Below are 19,620 nucleotides of genomic sequence, written 5' to 3'. Positions count from 1 at the left end.
ATTAATAGATACTTAAAGACAGAAATTTTACGCTTGATGCGACTGACAATAGATCTGAAAACTGTCACTTGTGTGTTACGACAGTTAATTCGAATAACAGAGCTAAAAGTAAACTTCAATAAAAGGTAATTATTTTTCTTTAGTATAAAATTGTATCCATGGGTACAGGGGAACGTTGAGCAATAAAATTTTCAAATTTACTTATTTACTGATCAGGTTAAAATTTGGAAGAAGAAAAGGATAAACTTGTTAATTGTTACAAATTACAATGCACCTACCTGTACTTGATTTACATAATTAGAAATATACGTTGAGTAAAGACGTAGATTGTAGATTGTAAAAATTCAGAACTAAAAAATCTTTAAAATTTCACATGAGAAAATTCAGTCCAAAAGAGTTTACCTGCTGGCCTCCCTATAACTAAATTATTATGTCAAAATAAGTACAGTATAAAAAGTGATTATAATCTGGAAAACAGAAATACATTTAAAAAAAAAGTAAAGGTAAAGGTGTCGCATATTATTAACATCATGTACAATATGAATATAATTTTATAAATATACAAAAACATGTACCCCCAAACTGAACCTTATTAGAGCCTGTTTTTTGAATAAATTTTTCCAAGCGACCTGAATAATCTTATAGAATATGGTCCAATGGTGAGTAAAGGAGACTCATTAATAATATTTTTAGTCTTGGCAATCAGTACCAGTTTCAAAAAAATAGCAGTAATAATTAATAGTAGTAATAAATTATTTTTGGCGAGTACCGTCTCCAACGCTGTTAGTAAGGAGTTACTTCAGTCTCCAGCAATATATTCGACATTTTTAAAACCGAATTTCAAGAAACTAACAAAGTTTTCGCTAAAGTTATCTCGCGAACGTATGCTCCCAGAACATGCAACTCCATGCATTTAGAGCTAGTCAAATATTCATAAGCTTTTAGATGTAGCTAGCAGAAATTGCCCGTTAGCTGCTCTTCGCGCTTGTAAATTCTTAATAGAATGTCTAACGAACCCAACAAATTTAGTTATCAAAGCTGATGCGTAAATACGTCGAGGTCGCAGATGCTAATAATTAATGGACTATTTCGTAACAGCTCCAAAAATTAATTCGATGACCTACTAAAAATAATATTAATAATAAACATATAATAATATTTTTAATTTACTTAGTTGGTTAGTTAGTTTAGTACCGCAAGCATTTATGATACGAGATTTTAATATCTGCAATTCCTGCGGATATATTAGACAGATGTTTTGAGAAATGAATCATAGCATTAATTTGTACGAAATAATAATAATAATAATAAACATTGTGATAACACTTGTTGAATTAAAATACAGACTTTTTCGGTTTTTGCGTTCACTGATAGTTTAGATATATGGTATCAAAATAGTAAGTATTGGTAAACAGTTCTTGCTAATTATACATAACATACATATATAACATATTAGACACTAACCAAAAGCAGGTTTTATTTAAATCAGATAATATACTTATATGGTGATATTTTCCTGACAAATAACGATGAAAACTTATACATAATTTAGCTTTTATTTATATCACTTATTTAGCAGCTGATATACTGAATAGATTATACCAATATGAGCCAAAGTCACATATGATTTATACCAATTTTCCTCTGACCGGTTCACTTGTTAGAAGTTTTCAAGACCAATTTGGGCCCGGATTTGACATGCTAGGACACTACTTCTTTTTGAATATAAAATATTGAGTAGAGAAGTGAGGGATGGTTTAAGTTAAACGCGGGGCAGCTAGTGCGAGAGATAGCGGACAAAATTTCGGAAAGCTAATATTCATTCACATTTAATACACATAAAGGAATATATAAAAATTCAAATGAACATATAACCATTAACGAACAGAACTTTCTTTTTCTTGTCCAATAATTCGTATAATATTTTATACATGGGGTTATATCTTAATGATATTGTAACACTTATGTTGCTGCAAAACCTAGCACTGGCACGTTATTAACTTCGTTACACTTTTTTTTTAATTAGAAATTTTTACCAAGGGGTGACATTGTCGAATGCACCTTCCAAAATAATGATGTTCGACTAATGTTAGGCAGCATTCGATAGAGATGTGAATAGTAACTGTGCTTGGTTTATGGCAATTATATATTTGTATTTCTTTTCCAGCCAGCTCTGGGACTATAACAAAGCAAAATACGAAAACGGCACGTAATGAGACACGAGGAGATGACCAAAGGAGATATCCGACGCCTATTCCGTTGAATTCATAAAATACTTTCCAGTATCTAACTTTTAACTATCAACACCTCGCTCGGTAAATTCGGTTTTGCAGCCCGACTTTCATAAAGATTTATTTAATTAACTGAGCGTCCTTCAAAAACTTCTATTTGGAAAAATAGAAGTTTTTGAAAGTTGGAACTTTATGGAGTTTTGTTATAAGCCCCAATGAATTAATTTGATATCGAATTATGATGTGTGTCTAATATGTCAAATCATGCTTGATAAACACGAAAGTTCAGTATTTTCTTGTTAATCCTTTTATCCTTTATCGAAATTTTGTAGCTTTGATTAATATTGGCATAATGGCATGCTAATCATATTATATTTAAAGTAGATTCGACAGTCCTTTGACATAGCTAACACACATATCCTATTCTAACTGCACATGCATATTTTTTCTGATTTTAAATTCGTTGTTCTTTGTACTCTTAGAAACGCTTGTCAAATAAGAATTCGGGTGCAGAGTTTTAATTACTAGTTAATGTCACAAATGTCCTAATCAAAATTCTCATTAATCAGATCATAACCTTTTTATTGTTTTTCGTTTTACAAAAGGCAAAAATTTGTGATTGTAGTCGCGTGTTTTCTGACCATGAGGAGTAGAAGGAAATCTTAACTTTTGCACCCTCCGTTCTCCGAAGATCTTGAAAATTCTTTTGATATCCAAACATCTCCGGAGGGAGGGAGGTGCAGAACTTAGACTTTCCTTCTATTATGAAAAAACGAGTTGAGATTATTGACATACTGACATACATATTTTTTATTACAGTTTATTATTTTTGCAATTTAGGTAGGTGGACAGAAAGCGTGACCTCCGCGATTTACGTCTCGCGGCTTTCCTTTTTTAGGGATAAAAAAGAGGTTTATTGTCTAATTTACATATTCATGTAGCAAAGCTTTTGATAAAGTTAGCCAGGCCGGTTTATCAACGAGATCAATAAAATAAAGAAATTTAAAAAATCCAATATCATAAACTTGTTTAATCGAAACTCATAATTTAGGAAATATGACATAGAATGAACGCATTGCTATAAGGTTATTAAATGAAGCGAATGAATAACCCAAAGCGGTTTTATTGCCTTTATTATCTTTTATTGATTTCACGAAGAGCGAGCAGATATTTTACCTACTTCTCCATATTAAGAATTTCTGTGTGCTATCATGAATAAATTCTATAGGAATGGTTCATTTTCTGATTCACTTTGCACAAAAACTCATGAAAATAGTACTTGAAACTGAATTTTCTTCGATTCAATTTCTCCTGAGTCTGATGGAGATTTAGCTAAATTAGCTATTTATTAGCTATAGATTTAGCTAAAAGACAGACCTCCTACGAAAATATCATTATCCATTGCTTGAATGATGTCACTTTGGTCCAATAATGGCAGTGCTGTTTGAGTTTCGTTTATGATTTTGCAAGGTGGTTTTACTTGTCCACTTTTAAATTAGCGTACAATTTTCTTCAACACCTAATGAATCTGATGCAATACAACAAAATGGTATTTGAATTCGAATCGCGCAGAGCATTTGAATGAGACGAATGTCTTAATGGAAATTTATAATTGCCCACTGAGAACGAAACAAAAGGGAATATAGCAGAAGACGATTGACGTATATTGTCATATTTATACACGAAATGGAGCTTCCTGCATTAATCAGTAAACCAATTATATCACTGATACTATTAAATGTTCATTGATCAAATATTTATTATTATTAATTATTTAAAGCAGTACAAAATATTTAGAAGCTTATTTACACATCTTCTGGTTTCATCCTTTGTCAGTATGGAGTAGAATGTAAACCAGTTTCACTTATGTTCTGAAGAAGTCAACAAGATGATTGGCGAAACGCCAGCAATTTCGATTTATCAACAACAAACGAAGGAGAAACCCATAATCGAACTTCCACTTCGAAATTTTACTCTGACCAGCGCATTTATAATTAATGTAGTTCTTCGACGGGTAGAGGTTTGGAAATAAGGAATCATCGATTTTTTTATAGCAAATTTTGTATGTCTGTTTTTGGTTTTACACTTTGCTTAACGTAAGAACAAATGAAACTTTACCAACACAACTGAAAACTCAGTCCTTAAGTTGGGTGACGGATATAAGATGACCGTAGAATATGCAAAATAAAATAAACTGCTTGGGTGGGTATATATTTCGGTCAGTTTTCTAAAATAAGTCATATAATTGCCTTTTTTTTAGAGAATTTTTAGACTAAATTTGATCAAATCGGTTTAGTCTTTTATTTTAATAGATACTTAAAAAAGCGTTTAAAAAGATAGTTTAAGATGATCCTTACTCACCCTGGTATCCCATCTTGGAAATCTAAAAAAAATTCTGCAGTCTTGGCCATATAAGGGGGGTAATAAAATACACACACATGCACACACATTCTTGGTTATTCGCATCAGTTTCTTAATTACTGAGAACCACGCGCTTATTGTAATGCTTAAGTGCTAAATAAATTTTCAGCAAGTAAAATCGACCTCCATTAAAAGCGACCTTGCTATTAACTTCGTAATTGTTATATCCTTGGCAGGAACATACAATATCTGGTCCAGACAGCTATTTCCCGCAAAGCTTATTACCTGATGTGTCGATATATATAACGTTATCGTAACTTTGTTACGGTCTAATAGTTAACATCTACGTTGGATTGTGATGCTCGAGATTTAACAAAGTCTTAATAAATAATATACCTTCATTAAAAGAAAATTCTTCCCGCCTATCATATAAATTATAGGCTGCTTACTCATGTTACATTATTTCACCCAAAATTTGAACATTTAAAATACCTAAGTAATTTTTTTTTAAGGGAAAAAATTTTGATGAAAAAAAAAGTAAAAATGAAATTAAAAAAAAAATTAGTATAATTATCAATATTAGGTACACGCAAAAGTTTGGGTAAGTTTTCCTGTGTGAGCTTTTTCAGATAATGGTTTCGTTCCATTATTTAAGTTTACTTGGATTATGCCCCCGCATTTCTGACAAGGCAGCGGCGGACGAGATTTAAAATTGTTTTGTAAAGCTGTTTTTCTATTCCCGTCTGTAAAATGCCTAATTAGACACCGACCTAGCTTGTGAGAAACGTCACTTTAGCACGTCAGTTTCGTTTTCCACGGATCCGAGCCACTTCGGTCATTTCCGGGATTTTACGGCACTGGATTGGGAACAATCGGATGTTTTCGGAGATATTTCCCACGCCTTGAATTTTGACGTTTGTTAATTATAACGGTCATGTCAGTGAATATATTCGTGACGTTTTGCAAAAATGTACCCAAAATCTAACGGTCGTGGAAAAAGTATAGTATGCAACATGTTCGGTAAACTGCGCTCCGCTCGTATCAAATAAACTCGTGAGTCAAATGTCGTTTACCGCACTTATTGCATAATACACTATGTTAGTGAAGTGATTAATCACGTTGGATCTAGCTTCATAAGAAACTGGTCGACATTGACAGCTACATCTTGGCAGATTTGTTGTGGTTCATTGTTTAGCTTCAGCAGCTTAGACATCTCGATGATTTTCCATCGGTCACGGTCATCAGTTATGTGGTCGGATGCGGGTTATAGCTTAAAAATTTTGGAGTAAACTATACTCAAAAGATATTATTTGGGTTTGATTTCATTAGGAACCGAAACGTTTGTTAAATAAGTTGTAAAGGGAATTCGTGGTAATCTTCTCCATATCCATATATCAAAGGCGTTACCAATCGGAATCCTTAACCGCCCAGGTCTCGCATGAATATTGGGAAATAGAAAAGACTATGGTTGTAACAAGTCTCACCTTGCTGTTCTTGGTGACATGTTAGTCCCTCCATACCCTGGTGAGTTGGGTCATTGTCGCTCTTGGAACTTTCAGAATAGTTGCAATTTCATCTGGAGAAGAAGCCAGTGTTGTGCCATCTGTGAAACGTAGAGATTTTGACACCATTTAGATTTACTCCTTTCTCCCAACCATCCAAAACGTCTCGCACTATGAATCATCCCAGCAGAGAGAATTCATCCGTTAGATATCGATCCACACGAATGAACGTACTATGTATACAGAAACAAGGAACGATATAAAGCGCCATTTTCAAGACGGACTAACCAAAAACCCGTATAGCTAGTAGAAATATAGAAGCTAGACCTATGCTGATGAGAGACGATAACATACCAGACATGACAGATCGTCAATGGGTTTGGGTGAGGCATTTGAAAAACGCCCTATATCTCGATCGGTAGGCAAGATATCGTTCCTTGTTCGATTAAACTGCAAAATTTTTCCTTAAACCTCTCAAATAGAATAATCTTGGAAAATTGTTGCTACTTATTTTACCTTTACAATCTTGTAGAATTTCCAATATTAATAACTGAACGAAATATGTCTTCCGTAGCAACGGCCTCAAATATTCTGGGAAATGTTACGGAAATTTCCGGGGCCGAGTTAATATTTTCATTTTATAAACAAGTTACATAAACACATCAGTTGAAATTAAAACCCATTATTTGGTGGAGCCATTTTCATTAATTAGTCTCAATTGTTTCCCGGATTCGGCTCTAAGGCATCGAGATTTTCGATTAAATTTCACTCGGGTATTCTCGGTCACGTAGCATCCTAAAAAGAAAGGTAGCGCGATTTTTGAACAGTTAAGTGATAATGGCACACAATTTTTTGTGTCTGAATATTGCCGATCCTTTATTTCTAAAGGCTGATCTGTGGTAATAGATTAAATTAATTATGTATTAGAAAAAGAAATAGTGAAAAATAAAAAATATAGGGAAAAAATCAATCAAGTTTCCATAGGATAGAATATTACTATGTTCTTTTAAAACAATAAATAAAACACATATTAAAACATGTATGGTGTATCTCAATGTATATCGTCTTGGCTTCTGATGGACCCTCCCCAAAAAAAAATATGACCTTTATTCCTAATGTTCCCCAACAACCAATAATTTATAGATAGGGATCAAGACAGGGGAGAGACAGGTAGGCTACATGTGATAGATGAATAACCCATTTTACTGTGCGTTTTGAAAAAGATTCTTACTTATCACCAATTTTTCAGTTATATCGTGTCGGAATTATTTGGCATTAGATTCAAAATAAATTATTTTGCAAAATGTGTATATAATAAAAAAAAACTGTATACAATATGTGGAGGATTCATTAAACAAGAAGCTTTAAAAGAAACCTATGTAATTACAACAACGCCAATATCCTCGATAAAGAATTTTGACAAGAGTGAAGAAAAAAACGTTGTGATTATCAATCTCATCGCCTGGAATCATAAGGAAAATATCCATATCCAGAAGAAACTAGATTGGTGATACTTTAGATAAACTTAAAAGAAAGCTAGAAGAAGATGAGACCAATATAATTATTTGACATGCCACCCTCCATTAAGTTATTTTTAAAAGTGAATTTAAATACCCCAAAATAGACAAAAGACAAGTACTTATGGAATCGCCCAAAGTGCTCACTTGGAATATTAATTACTTAATTAATCAGGAAACAGATGTCGACGAAACAAGGTTCTATACACACGACATATTATCCAAAGGATGGGTTGATCTCAGTAAAATCTCTTAGACAAAAAACGTACATATTTAAGTGCCGATTCACCGGTCTGGTGTTTTATTCGCAGTTTCGACAAGTGCCGTCAAAAGTCAAGATATACTTTGAGGCGGATCATAACTAATTTTCAAAAATGTAGAATTCAAAATTGAAAAGATGTCCATAATATGTATCTTTTCACATTATGCTTTCTCCAAACATATTAGGGACCTGAATCGAATGAGCCCGGCCCTGTCTGAAACACGCGATTATTTACCATTCGAGATACCACTGGGATATAAAAAAACGTAGAGCGCGAAAAGATAAAATCGACTAATAGACGTAATGTAAATAATTAGTGGTGTGTGCATGGACAATAGTAAAAGGTAAATAATTTTTTCCACTCACGCTCGCGAAAATGCCCTTACGCAAAGAAACTTATTAATGGTACGTTGTTGCACCTTAATTGTAGTTTGTTAATTAACGAAACAAATTTTCATTTGCCTTAAGTTGTGTTGTGAGTGCCTTGTTTAAGGTCACTTCCACGTTTGACAAACTCAAAAACTGAACAATATTTTGTGCCATGCGTTCAATTTATCTTGATAATATTTTAATAGGCTGCAACTTTTTTGTTTTTAAAGAAATCAAGGCAAATAAGAAACAAAATGTATTGTTAATTATGTGATAGAATATGCTGATGACTAACAAGAAATGCTAGCTTCAGTATTCTAAGTACCAGCGACGCTACGCTTGGCTAAAAACTTTATATATATGACAACTTTGTACTTTGCGTTTAGTTCTCCTTGTAGCGGGTTAAATAAAACCTCGTAGTTCTGTTTGTAAAACAAAAAAGTGTTTTTTAAAAACGAGATCCTTCGTTCGAAAACCTTAACTGGCGCAGTCGTGACGGATTTGGGGTAGTTTTCGGTCAAAGCCACGTCATCGGGACGATTTGATTGCGAAACGTGGGTTTCAACCCTTAAACTCCAAAACGAACCTGTGATAGACTGTCTGACAAACCCAACGTGATTGAGTTCGACTGAGGGCAAGGAAGGCAAGAAATCACCCCCGCAAACAGTGCTACGCAAGGAAAATTCCAATAGGAAGAATAGGCTGACGACTAAGAGAAATCAAGGTTAGTGCCCAAAATTCCTATTGTTCTCCTTTCATCTTCCCTGGTTAGGACGGTGGAAATAATTTAAGGATTCTTAGTTTTAAGTTCAATTTTAAGAAATTTCAAAATCAATTAAATTTATGAACGAAGATAAAGACGTCGACAATTTAAGTGCGTTTTTTACTTCGTTAAATTTAGTGGAAAAGAAAGTAGAGAACAGTCAAATCAATTTGAAAATGAATTCTAATCAATCGTCGAATTCAGGTGTAAATTACACTTTGTTAAAAATGTTTATAGATAGTATTCTGCCATATAATGGTGATTGCAATACTTTAAGTAGTTTTCTATCAGCTGGAGATTTCCTTTTTGATACATATGGCCAAGGAAACGACGAAATTTTAAAACAATATTTGTTAAGGACTATAAGAATGAAACTTGTTGATCGCGCACAAATTCTGGTAGGCTATAGAATGGAGTTAGTAACGTGGGACAATATTAAAGTAGCTTTGTTAAATTGTTTTGGCGATAGACGAAACTTAGAATGTTTAGAACAGGATTTGTTTATGGCCACCCCCTTTAAAAATGAACATCCTTTAGATTTTGGGAAAAGATTACAAGTTTTAAGAAGTATCCTTGCTCAAAAAATTAATGCATTTCCTGCCGATACCATGGATAATGCAAGCAAAGTAATTCATTTACGTCAATACGATCAAATTTGTTTAAGGACGTTTATTAGAGGATTACCAGGACAATTACAAAGTATTATAAGACTTAAAAATCCGAGCTGTATAGAATTAGCTATGACCCAAATTATTGAAGAGGAAAATTTTCAATATACACAAAATATCTTCAGAACTCCAATTCAATCAAAAGTTTTGCCTAACACTTCTATCGAACCCGTTAAACAATTTTCACAAAATCCAAATTATTTTAGTAACCAAAATTTTAATTATGTACAACCGATTCGCCCTACAAATTATTTTCAAAACAATAATCACCATAATCAAAATTTTAGAATTAGGCATGATCAAAATCAGTTTACTCCCCAGACTAATAGTTTTCCCAGAGTTTTCCAATTACAACATAGGCAAGTTTTTGGCCCACCTAAAAACGTATTTAAACCGACAGGTCAGGTACCTAACAATAAACCCGAACCTATGTCAACAAGAACAAACTATACTATACCACGTCAAAATAATCAAATTAACCATTTCAAACCTACTGGCCCTAGAAATTTTATTTCGCAAGAATTATACCAAATCGACGAAAGTAACGCGGTACAAACAGATGAAACATCTGCGGTATTTCAAAATGAAAATATTCACCAAGAGGAATACTCTGAAATTGAATTTTCAAATCAAACTGAATACTTTAATGACACTCAAAATTTTGAGGAACACCCTGAAATTGAAAATCAAATCTCTCAAAATTTTACAATAACGAGCCAATGCGACTCAACGAAATGACATTAGAAATGTATACCGAAATTAATAATAGTTTACCGTACATCCAGATTAAAGAACCCGCAATTAAACTTTTAATTGATACTGGTTGTTTTCACTCGATTCTTCGACCTTCCATTGCAGAAAAATTTTATTATGAAAAAATATATCATTCCCCAACTATTATTAAAACAGGAACTGGTGAAAAGGAAACTCTATTTAAAGCAGATATTACGGCTTTCCCAGAATTAAAGGCTAATACCAACCTATCTTTTATTCTTTTTGACTTTCATAAATTCTTTGACGGTATAATGGGATTAAACGACCTAAAACGTTTTAATTTTTCTATCGATCTTGTCAATAAACAATTAAGGAATAATACAACTAATATACCAATTTTATTTAGACAACCACAAAATGAAATATATTGTATTACTGTGAACGCACACGAAATTGTTAACGTAAGAATTCCAGTAACACAAAACAATGATGTTATTATTCCCGAGCAAGTCATTGAAGGTCTCTATTGCAAAAAACGGTTTTGCGCAAACAGAAGTTTTTAATTACACTGAGAAAAATATAACGTTAAATTTCCCACAACCTCTAAATGTTTTATCTTTTCCGGACTTTCATAAAGAAAATTTTGAACTTTTTAATTTAGAACACATCTTACCAAAACATAAAGAACAATTTAGTAAATGCGACATTTCCAAAATAATTCGTTGCGAACATTTAAATTTAGAAGAAAAATCTGCTATAATAAGGCTTTGTAAAGAATATAACATTATTTTCCATCATGAAAACAAAAAGTTAACATTCACCAATAAAATCAAACATTGTATAAGAACAACGAATTGCCTGTATACACTAAATCATATAGATACCCCTTTATCCATAAAGAGGAAGTTCAACGGCAAATTAACAAAATGTTAGACGACGGAATCATTAGACACAGCCAAAGTCCTTGGAGCAGCCCCATTTGGGTAGTCTCGAAGAAACCTGACGCCAGCGGCAAGCAGAAATGGAGGATTGTCTGTGACTTTCGTAAGGTAAATGAGAAAACGATAGACGACCGCTATCCATTGCCTAATATAAATGATATACTCGATAAATTGGGACGGTGTAATTATTTTTCAACTATCGATCTTTCATCTGGTTTTCATCAGATCGAAATGGATCCGGAATCAATTGAAAAAACAGCTTTTAATGTCGAGAATGGTCATTTTGAGTTTGTTAGAATGCCTTTCGGATTGAAAAATGCCCCCGCGACATTCCAGCGCGTCATGGATGTTTTGCGTGATGCACAGGGAAAGGTTTGTCTAGTATACATGGACGATATCATAGTATTTTCGTCATCCCTAGAAGAACACATCAAACATCTTAAACTTGTTTTCCAAAAACTGCGACAAGCTAGACTAAAAATTCAACTAGATAAAACGGAATTCCTACGAACCGAAGTAGAATTTTTGGGTCATATAATAACAAAAAACGGAATTAAACCGAATCCCAAGAAAATTATTGCAATCCAGAAATTTCCTGTACCGAAAACAGCAAAAGACATAAAATCCTTTCTAGGCCTTCTAGGATACTATAGAAGATTTATTAACGGATTTGCAAAACTCACCAAGCCATTCACAAATTGCCTAAAGAAAGGAGCGACCATCAAACACACGCCAGAATTTCTAGAAGCATTCGATGTTTGTAAAAATATCTTGTACAATGATCCAATACTACAATATCCAGATTTCGAAAAACCTTTTATATTGACAACGGACGCCTCTAATGTTTCTATAGGAGCCGTTCTCAGCCGAGGAAGAATTGGTAGTGATCTTCCCATAGCCTTTGCCTCTAGGACTCAACCATAGAGAAAGAATTATTAGCAATCGTGTGGTCAACAAAATATTTCCGACCATATTTATTTGGCCGAAAATTTGTGATAGTTACCGATCACAAACCTCTACAATACCTGTTTAATATGAAAGAACCAAATTCCAGATTGCTAAGATGGCGACTAAAACTGGAAGAGTTTGATTACACAGTTCATTATAAGAAAGGCAAACTGAACACTAACGCTGATGCCCTATCACACATCGAACTAAATATGATAGATAAAGAGTCACTTCTGGGAAATCCTGGAGATATTAATGAAGATATCGATAAATACATACATGAAGAAGATCAAAATATAAGCCTTGAACAATTGGAACAAATTGAAGACGTGTTTAACCCTCTAGAAAATGTAAACACTCCAAAAATTAATATCATCTCGGACATTCAACTTAAACCGCCAAATATTCCTAATACTGGTGAGACAGCACACTCAGCAGCTGAAGATCCAATATTAAATATACCAATTACCGAAAATATTTTAAATACTTACTCTAATCAAATAATATTTAACCAAAAAACAAACGGTCGTTATCATGTGATTAGGAGTTACCCATTTCAAAATAAATCTAGATTTTTTGTTTATTTAAGTCAGAACTATCAAAATGAAATAATTAAATTCTTTTTAAATTATTTGGATCCAACAAAAATGTACTGCCTTTATGTACAAAACACCGAAATAGATTTAAATCGAGAACTATCTGTTTTGTTACCAAATACATTTAAAAACCGTGCTTATAAATTGGTAATATCGAAAACTCTTTTAACTGACGTCACTGTCAGGACAAAACAAAAAGACCTAATTGCATATCATCATGAAAAAACCTGTCATCGTGGAATTAATGAAAGCCTAATAGCATTAAAAAGGCTCTATTATTGAACTGAATATATTAACAATTTTGACACGTGCCAACAAACAAAATATGATAGACATCCGCCAAAATTAAAGTTTATGTTGACACCGACCCCTTCTGAACCATTAGAATCCATCCATATGGATACTTTTCAAATATGTAACGTAAAATTTCTTACAATTATAGACGTATTTTCACGGTACGCCCAAGCTTATCCGTTAGAACCCGCTTGCACAGCAATTGCTATCTTGACGGTTTAGCGACCTTTATAAGTCATCACGGCCTACCTCAACAAATAACGTGTGATAATGGTACGGAATTTAAAAAGTCTTTGCTTTTAGATTTCTGTAAATTGCATAAAATTGCAATTCATTTTACAATTCCTGGCAATTCTAATAGTAACAGTCTAATAGAGAGATTTCACTCTACTCTTGTTGAACTATATAGGGTACTAAAATTAAAAGAACCTAAAGAAGCCCCTAAAAATTTAATAAAATACGCCATTATAGGTTATAATTCATCAATGCATAGCGTAACAAAACAAAAACCTTTTGACGTTATTAATGGAAAAGTAAGCGGTTTAGATCCCTTTGATTTAACGGATGAAATCATTGTAAATAATTATATCGCAGACAGACGTGAAAGACTAAAAACTATCTATCAACAAATCTACGAAACATCGTTAGAAACAAAAATACGTTTAAATGAAAAACAAAACGAAAAACGAGAAAATCCACCTGAAATGAAACAAAATACAAAGGTTTACGTTACTGACAAAACAGCAAAACGTAGTAAGGACAAACCCCGAAGAAAACCTGTTATTATAGATCAAGATAATGGGAATAAAATTATCACAAAAAATAAAAAAATAATTCATAAATCTCAGATCCAAAAACCTAAAGCTTTTTCTTCTTCGCAGGTTAATGAACCGGACAACGCTGTTCCTTCTTGCAGCTACGCTGTTATTAGTGATAGCGAATAATGATATTGAAGTTATCCCAATTAAAACACCACTTCTCCCCTTCCGCTTAGGAAATGCTCGAATAATTCAACATCAACATACATTTTTGCATTTTGTAGAAACATCTCAACTTTTTAATCAATTACGTAATTTAGAATACGCTTACGCTGTAATCTCAAAATCATTAAACTATACAAATAAACATAATTATCAGAATGTCCACTATATTAATGGAAATAATTTACTTAATAATGTTCGATATTTAATTAAACAAGTAAAATTTAAACTTGGTACATAAAACCTAATAACCGTACAAAAAGAGGTTTAATAAATGTTGTAGGTAAATTATCGAAATGGCTTTTTGGTACTCTCGATTCAGAGGATGGACAAAAATATGATAAAATTATCACAGAACTTGTGCGTAGTAAACATTCATCTGACATCCAACTAAAAAAGCAAACCTCGTTGATTCAACAGCTGATTGACAACTATAATGATACTATAACACTTCTACAGAAAAATCAAGAAGCTATTAAAAAACATATAGACATTTTTGAATATAATTCAAATAAAACTATTACTGACATAACTACTTTCATTAAAGCTCAAAATACACTAATGCAAATTATTCTAAATTGCCAAAGTTTTATAACTTTTTTGGATAATTTAGAAAATGCCATTACATTTGCGAAATTAAACACATTACATCCTGTAGTAATATCGGCGGCTGAATTAGAACAAATAATTTTTAAATTGACTGTTCTCTATGGTGATGATCAAATTCTAATTTTTGAAAATCAAAATAATTATTTTCAGTTAGCAAACTTACAAGTTAAATTTACAAAAGATAAAATAATTTTTGCCGTCCATATTCCGATTTTTCTTAAAGATATTTTTGAAATATTCTACCTGTTCCCAGTACCTGTGAATCACTCCTTAATTATACCTAATTCACCCTACCTAATATTGGGCACTGACATGCAACAATATCAAGAATCAATCTGCCCAATCATTGAAGACACCTACGTTTGCGAAAATCAACTTACCCAGCCCATCGGTGATTGTGTGACAACCCTCATTAAATATGCCGAAAACAAAAATTGCCACGTAGTCAATGTAAATGTTTCAACGCATATAATACGACCAATCACTAGTAGATTTGTTTTGATAATACCATCGGAACAGAAACTTAAATTACAAATGAAATGTCAACACAAAGAAATAGCTTTTATTGAAGAAGCCTGCCTAATCAATGTTCCATATAATTGCGGTATAAGTACCTAAAATACTGAGCTTTGGAATAAAGAAGAAATTTTTAAAGCAAACCCATTCTCACTGCCACCCATTAAAATTGAAAATATGGAACATCACGATGTGAAGTACCAGCCACTCCAACTACAATCGATTGATCTCAATGCGATCAAAAAACTACGAGAAGCTGCGAAATCATCGATCCCCGACATTGGTTATGAAATTCATCCAGTCACTTGGAGTTTCGCCACTTCAACAGGAGTGATGTTTATTTTAATCTTGTTAATAGTTGGAAAATGGGAATTGGAAAATCTACAAGAGCCATTTGCTGCAAGATTCCAAGAAAACCAAGGACGACCAGTCTTCCGAAAACAACCCTTCGTCCCTGTTGTTTTCCACTTCGGAGGGAGGAATTATGTGATAGAATATGCTGATGACTAACAGGAAATGCTAGCTTCAGTATTCTAAGTACCAGCGACGCTACGCTTGCATAAAACTTTATATACATGACAACTTTGTACTTTGCGTTTAGTTCTCCTTGTAGCGGGTTAAATAAAACCTCGTAGTTCTGTTTGTAAAACAAAAAAGTGTTTTTTAAAAACGAGATCCTTCGTTCGAAAACCTTAACTTGTTAGCAGCCAAGTTTTTTCCAAAATAACATAACACATATTTCATATTTTTTGAACTGGAACCCCCTTATATTTTATCGGTGTTTAACAGAACACGTGAATTCTCATTACAATTATATAGCACATTTTATATTTTATTTCACTTGTTTTCGTGATATTGGCATAAATAGGACAAACATATTTGATTTTTATTTTATTGGAACTAATAAATCAATGTAATCAAATACATAGGGTGTTCCATGTAAAAATTATCAATTAGGCTAAGATCTCAGAAAATGTTTTGTTTTGGTTTATATGTCATTTAGGAAAAAAAAACTTAGCAGATAACCCTACATTTGATTTTTTTTATTTACTTTGATATGTTTAAAAACAAAAAAGCCAATCAAAATATTATCAAGGTAAACATATTTAATTCCATTTAATTCATCCAAAAGATACACAACGATGTTTTTTCAGATTTTTATATTAGTTTGTAAATCATAAATTTTTAACCACCATTGATTGGTAGTCAAAGAGTTCGACACGACAAAGGTTTTGTGCTATGTTTGGTTTTCACTTACTTTGAAGCAGCTCAAATCTGTCACAAATTTAGGTTCATCTGACGCGTTCCGAAAACCGAAGTATTAAGCTGGACATTCACGATCTAACAAGTAGAAAATCTTCACGTACGTCACTTTCTACTTATGAGCAAGTCGAATCGATTTTAAGGACGCATTCTCAATTTTTTTTGTAAAATATTTGTAAGATATTCAGTATCTCTTAGGTGTCCTAAAATACCACTTTTGAAACGGTTTTCGAGGACCACTGCAATTTTATGCATTTAAATGCCCAGACAAGTTGCAGCGCATATGTTTGTCAAATACACGGCTCGAAGAATGAGATCTGCCATACCATGCTATTTATTTTTGTAATTTATAACATTAATAAGTTTCTTTGCGTAAGGGCATACATTTTAACAAGAAATCCACGAGGAGGAAATTTATCTCGAAAATTCGTCGATGGAAATCGGATACACCTATTGAAAATTGATAAGATCCGGTTGCGTTCATATCGTTCAGTTTTTTAGAAAACGGATGTCGTTATTAGGTGACATTGATGTACAACTTTTGTTGCGTAGAAAAATACGCTTGGGAAAAGCAAAAATGGTGTTGGGCAATGTAACGGGATATTATTTGATATGTGAATTAATTAACTAAACTAGAATAATTAATTTTATATTGGAACAGTAAGATTACATGTTCTTATCCTTTTTCCAACGATGTTCCATAAGCTGATATTTTAATATCGTGAAATTTTTATACTTTTATATCTTTTTTATGCACTGATGAGGAAATGAATTGATAATTTCGGAATGAAAGTAAATATTTCAAAATTCTAAATCATTGCAGAATTACTAAAGATTTTTGAAAAAAAAAGGTATTACAAAATAAAGTGTTATAGTTACAATTAAATTAACCAGCCTTCAGTTATTTTAATTGATATTTTGAGTTTATTACTTTTTATGTACACGCTGTCTTTTTTAAATTAAATTCATCCATCCTTTCTTATATATTATAACTAAATAAGCTAAAGTTACTAAAAAAATGTTACTTATAACTTTTTTTAATATAACACGAAAACAAATCCACATTCCACAGAACAATTCGATTAAAACACTTTGAATGATTACTGAACTTAAAGTTATAGTGTGGTATGGTATGAAAGAAAATAATAAAAAACGGAAGTTCCAAACAATTTTCCGACAGATAGAACTTTCAGGATTGTGAGTTGCGACGCACATTAAAGCTTCTAAATCCAATAATTTAAAGGCAACACGCATAGAATAATATCATAAAAGGGATATTTAAATTCAGTTCTAGTTTGACAAGTTAACAAGTTCGCTTAATATGAATATTCTAATCAAGTAAAACACCCTATGCATTGACACAGCATCAGATTCGAGTTTGGCGAAAATAATATTTTGTATCCTGTTTGAAAAAGCTTTTCAGATGTGCAGCGTCTTTTGGATGAACATTTTTTGGCAGTCGAATAATACCACCGTACCACAAAAAAGAACAATTTTACAGTTTTACGAAATCACTTCCATTGAAATTTACACGCAGACGTGTTTCCATGGTTATCCGATCGATATTTTGAGCTTGTTTACTAAACACTTCTTGCCTTAAAATTCTACGCCCTGCGCTAGAAGTCTACACAATATAATTAATTAAAATGTCGTCCATGCTTATAGTAGAACGACGATCTGAGAGTAATTCAGAAAGCGCCTTTGCACCCTTCTGTTTGTTTGTCCTGATTTACATAACTGGTTGTGCCCAGACAAGAATGGAGAGTGTCCACCCTTTCTTTTTGTAAATACATTGTTGCCTTGTATTCTAATAAACTCATGCTTTATTGTTTGGCCTGTTTGCGGGATAAATCCCGTTTAAGATTGTTAAACATTCAGATCCGCATAATGTTCTTACTTCGTTCTTGGCTAATTCATCTTCGTTTTTAAATATGCAGAAAACGGACTTAGGTAAAACATATGGGATAAGCAATTCCTTTTTATATTTGACAGATTTTTATATTTTCGTTCTCTTGCCTGTTGTAAATACGAGTAAAGTTAATAAGAATGCTAGAAATTAACGATAAAACAAATATAAAACGCGTATACGGTCCAATAACAAGTACTTTTATTCAACGAATATAACGAATCGAAAGAGGCAAGTTAACCCGAGCAGGAAGAATATCAGTCGGACGACGCATTTCTTAATTTCATACCGCCCGATAATAAATCCTTTTCGCCCTAACAATCGGCGCCATAAGACATAACAAAAACATCTGGAAACCCTTATCCTCAGGTACACGTCGTCGGCTGGCACTCTCTTTGACCGGAAGCGGCTTTCATAACAAATATGGAAAAATATCCAGCAATAAATAATAGTAACTGGTGTCCGATGGTTTCTATCACGGCCATACTGACGTTGACGACGCTCTCGACGCCTCACTCGACCAAGAAGACCAAAAAGAAATATTAAATTACACGTATTTGTGCAGACCGCAATCTTACACCTGGCTTTGCTACATCCGAGACAAAACCAAAAAAGAAAATTAAAATGGACGTATTTGTGCAGACTGCAATCTTACACCTGAATTGGCTACTTCCGAGATAAAAACCAAAAAGAAAAATTTAATTTGACGAATTTGTGCACACCGCAACCTTACACCTGAGTTTGCTACTTCCGAGACAAGACCAAAAAAGAAAATCAAATTAAGTGTATTGGTGCAGACCGCAATTTTACACCTGACTTTGCTACTTCTGAGACAAAGACCAAAAAGGAAAATTAAATTAGACGTATTGGTGCAGACAGCAGTCTTACACCTAGATTTGCTACTTTAGAGACACAGACCAAAAACGGAGAATTTTAATTTAGACATATTGGTGAAGACATCAACCTTACACTTGGCTTTGCTACTTCCGAGACAAAAACCAAAAAGGTAAATTAAATTAGACGTATTTGTGCAGACCGCAGTCTTATACCTGGCTTTGCTACTTCCCGGATAAAGACCAAAAAGGAAAATTAAATTAGAAGTATTGGTGCAGACCGTAATCTTACATCTGGCTTTGCTACTTCCGAGACAAGGACCAAAGAGAAAAATTAAATTAAACGT

The 19,620-nt window shown here is 33.0% G+C and overlaps 1 protein-coding gene across 8 annotated transcripts in view; it reads right to left on the bottom strand.

The window, feature by feature from the left end:
- The window catches only part of LOC132697784 (cell adhesion molecule Dscam2), a 222,408-nt gene that overhangs the window by 124,548 nt on the left and 78,240 nt on the right, over positions 1-19,620 (bottom strand). Inside the window, exon 1 of one of the 8 annotated variants that reach the window (XM_060663436.1) lies at positions 4,593-4,730. The exons of the other annotated variants lie outside the window; for them this stretch is intronic. Within the exon in view, the coding sequence (XP_060519419.1) occupies positions 4,593-4,605 (13 nt within the window). The 5' untranslated portion in view covers positions 4,606-4,730. Of the gene's footprint in view, positions 1-4,592; positions 4,731-19,620 lie in introns of those variants that run through there. 8 annotated transcript variants of the gene reach the window in all.

The sequence above is a fragment of the Cylas formicarius genome, unplaced genomic scaffold (assembly GCF_029955315.1).
Source record: "Cylas formicarius isolate icCylForm1 unplaced genomic scaffold, icCylForm1.1 PGA_scaffold_10__41_contigs__length_53128322, whole genome shotgun sequence".
Classification (NCBI taxonomy): Eukaryota; Metazoa; Arthropoda; class Insecta; order Coleoptera; family Brentidae; genus Cylas; species Cylas formicarius.
The sequence above is the reverse complement of the archived record's forward strand: the minus strand, read 5'-3'. Positions and strand labels throughout refer to the sequence as shown.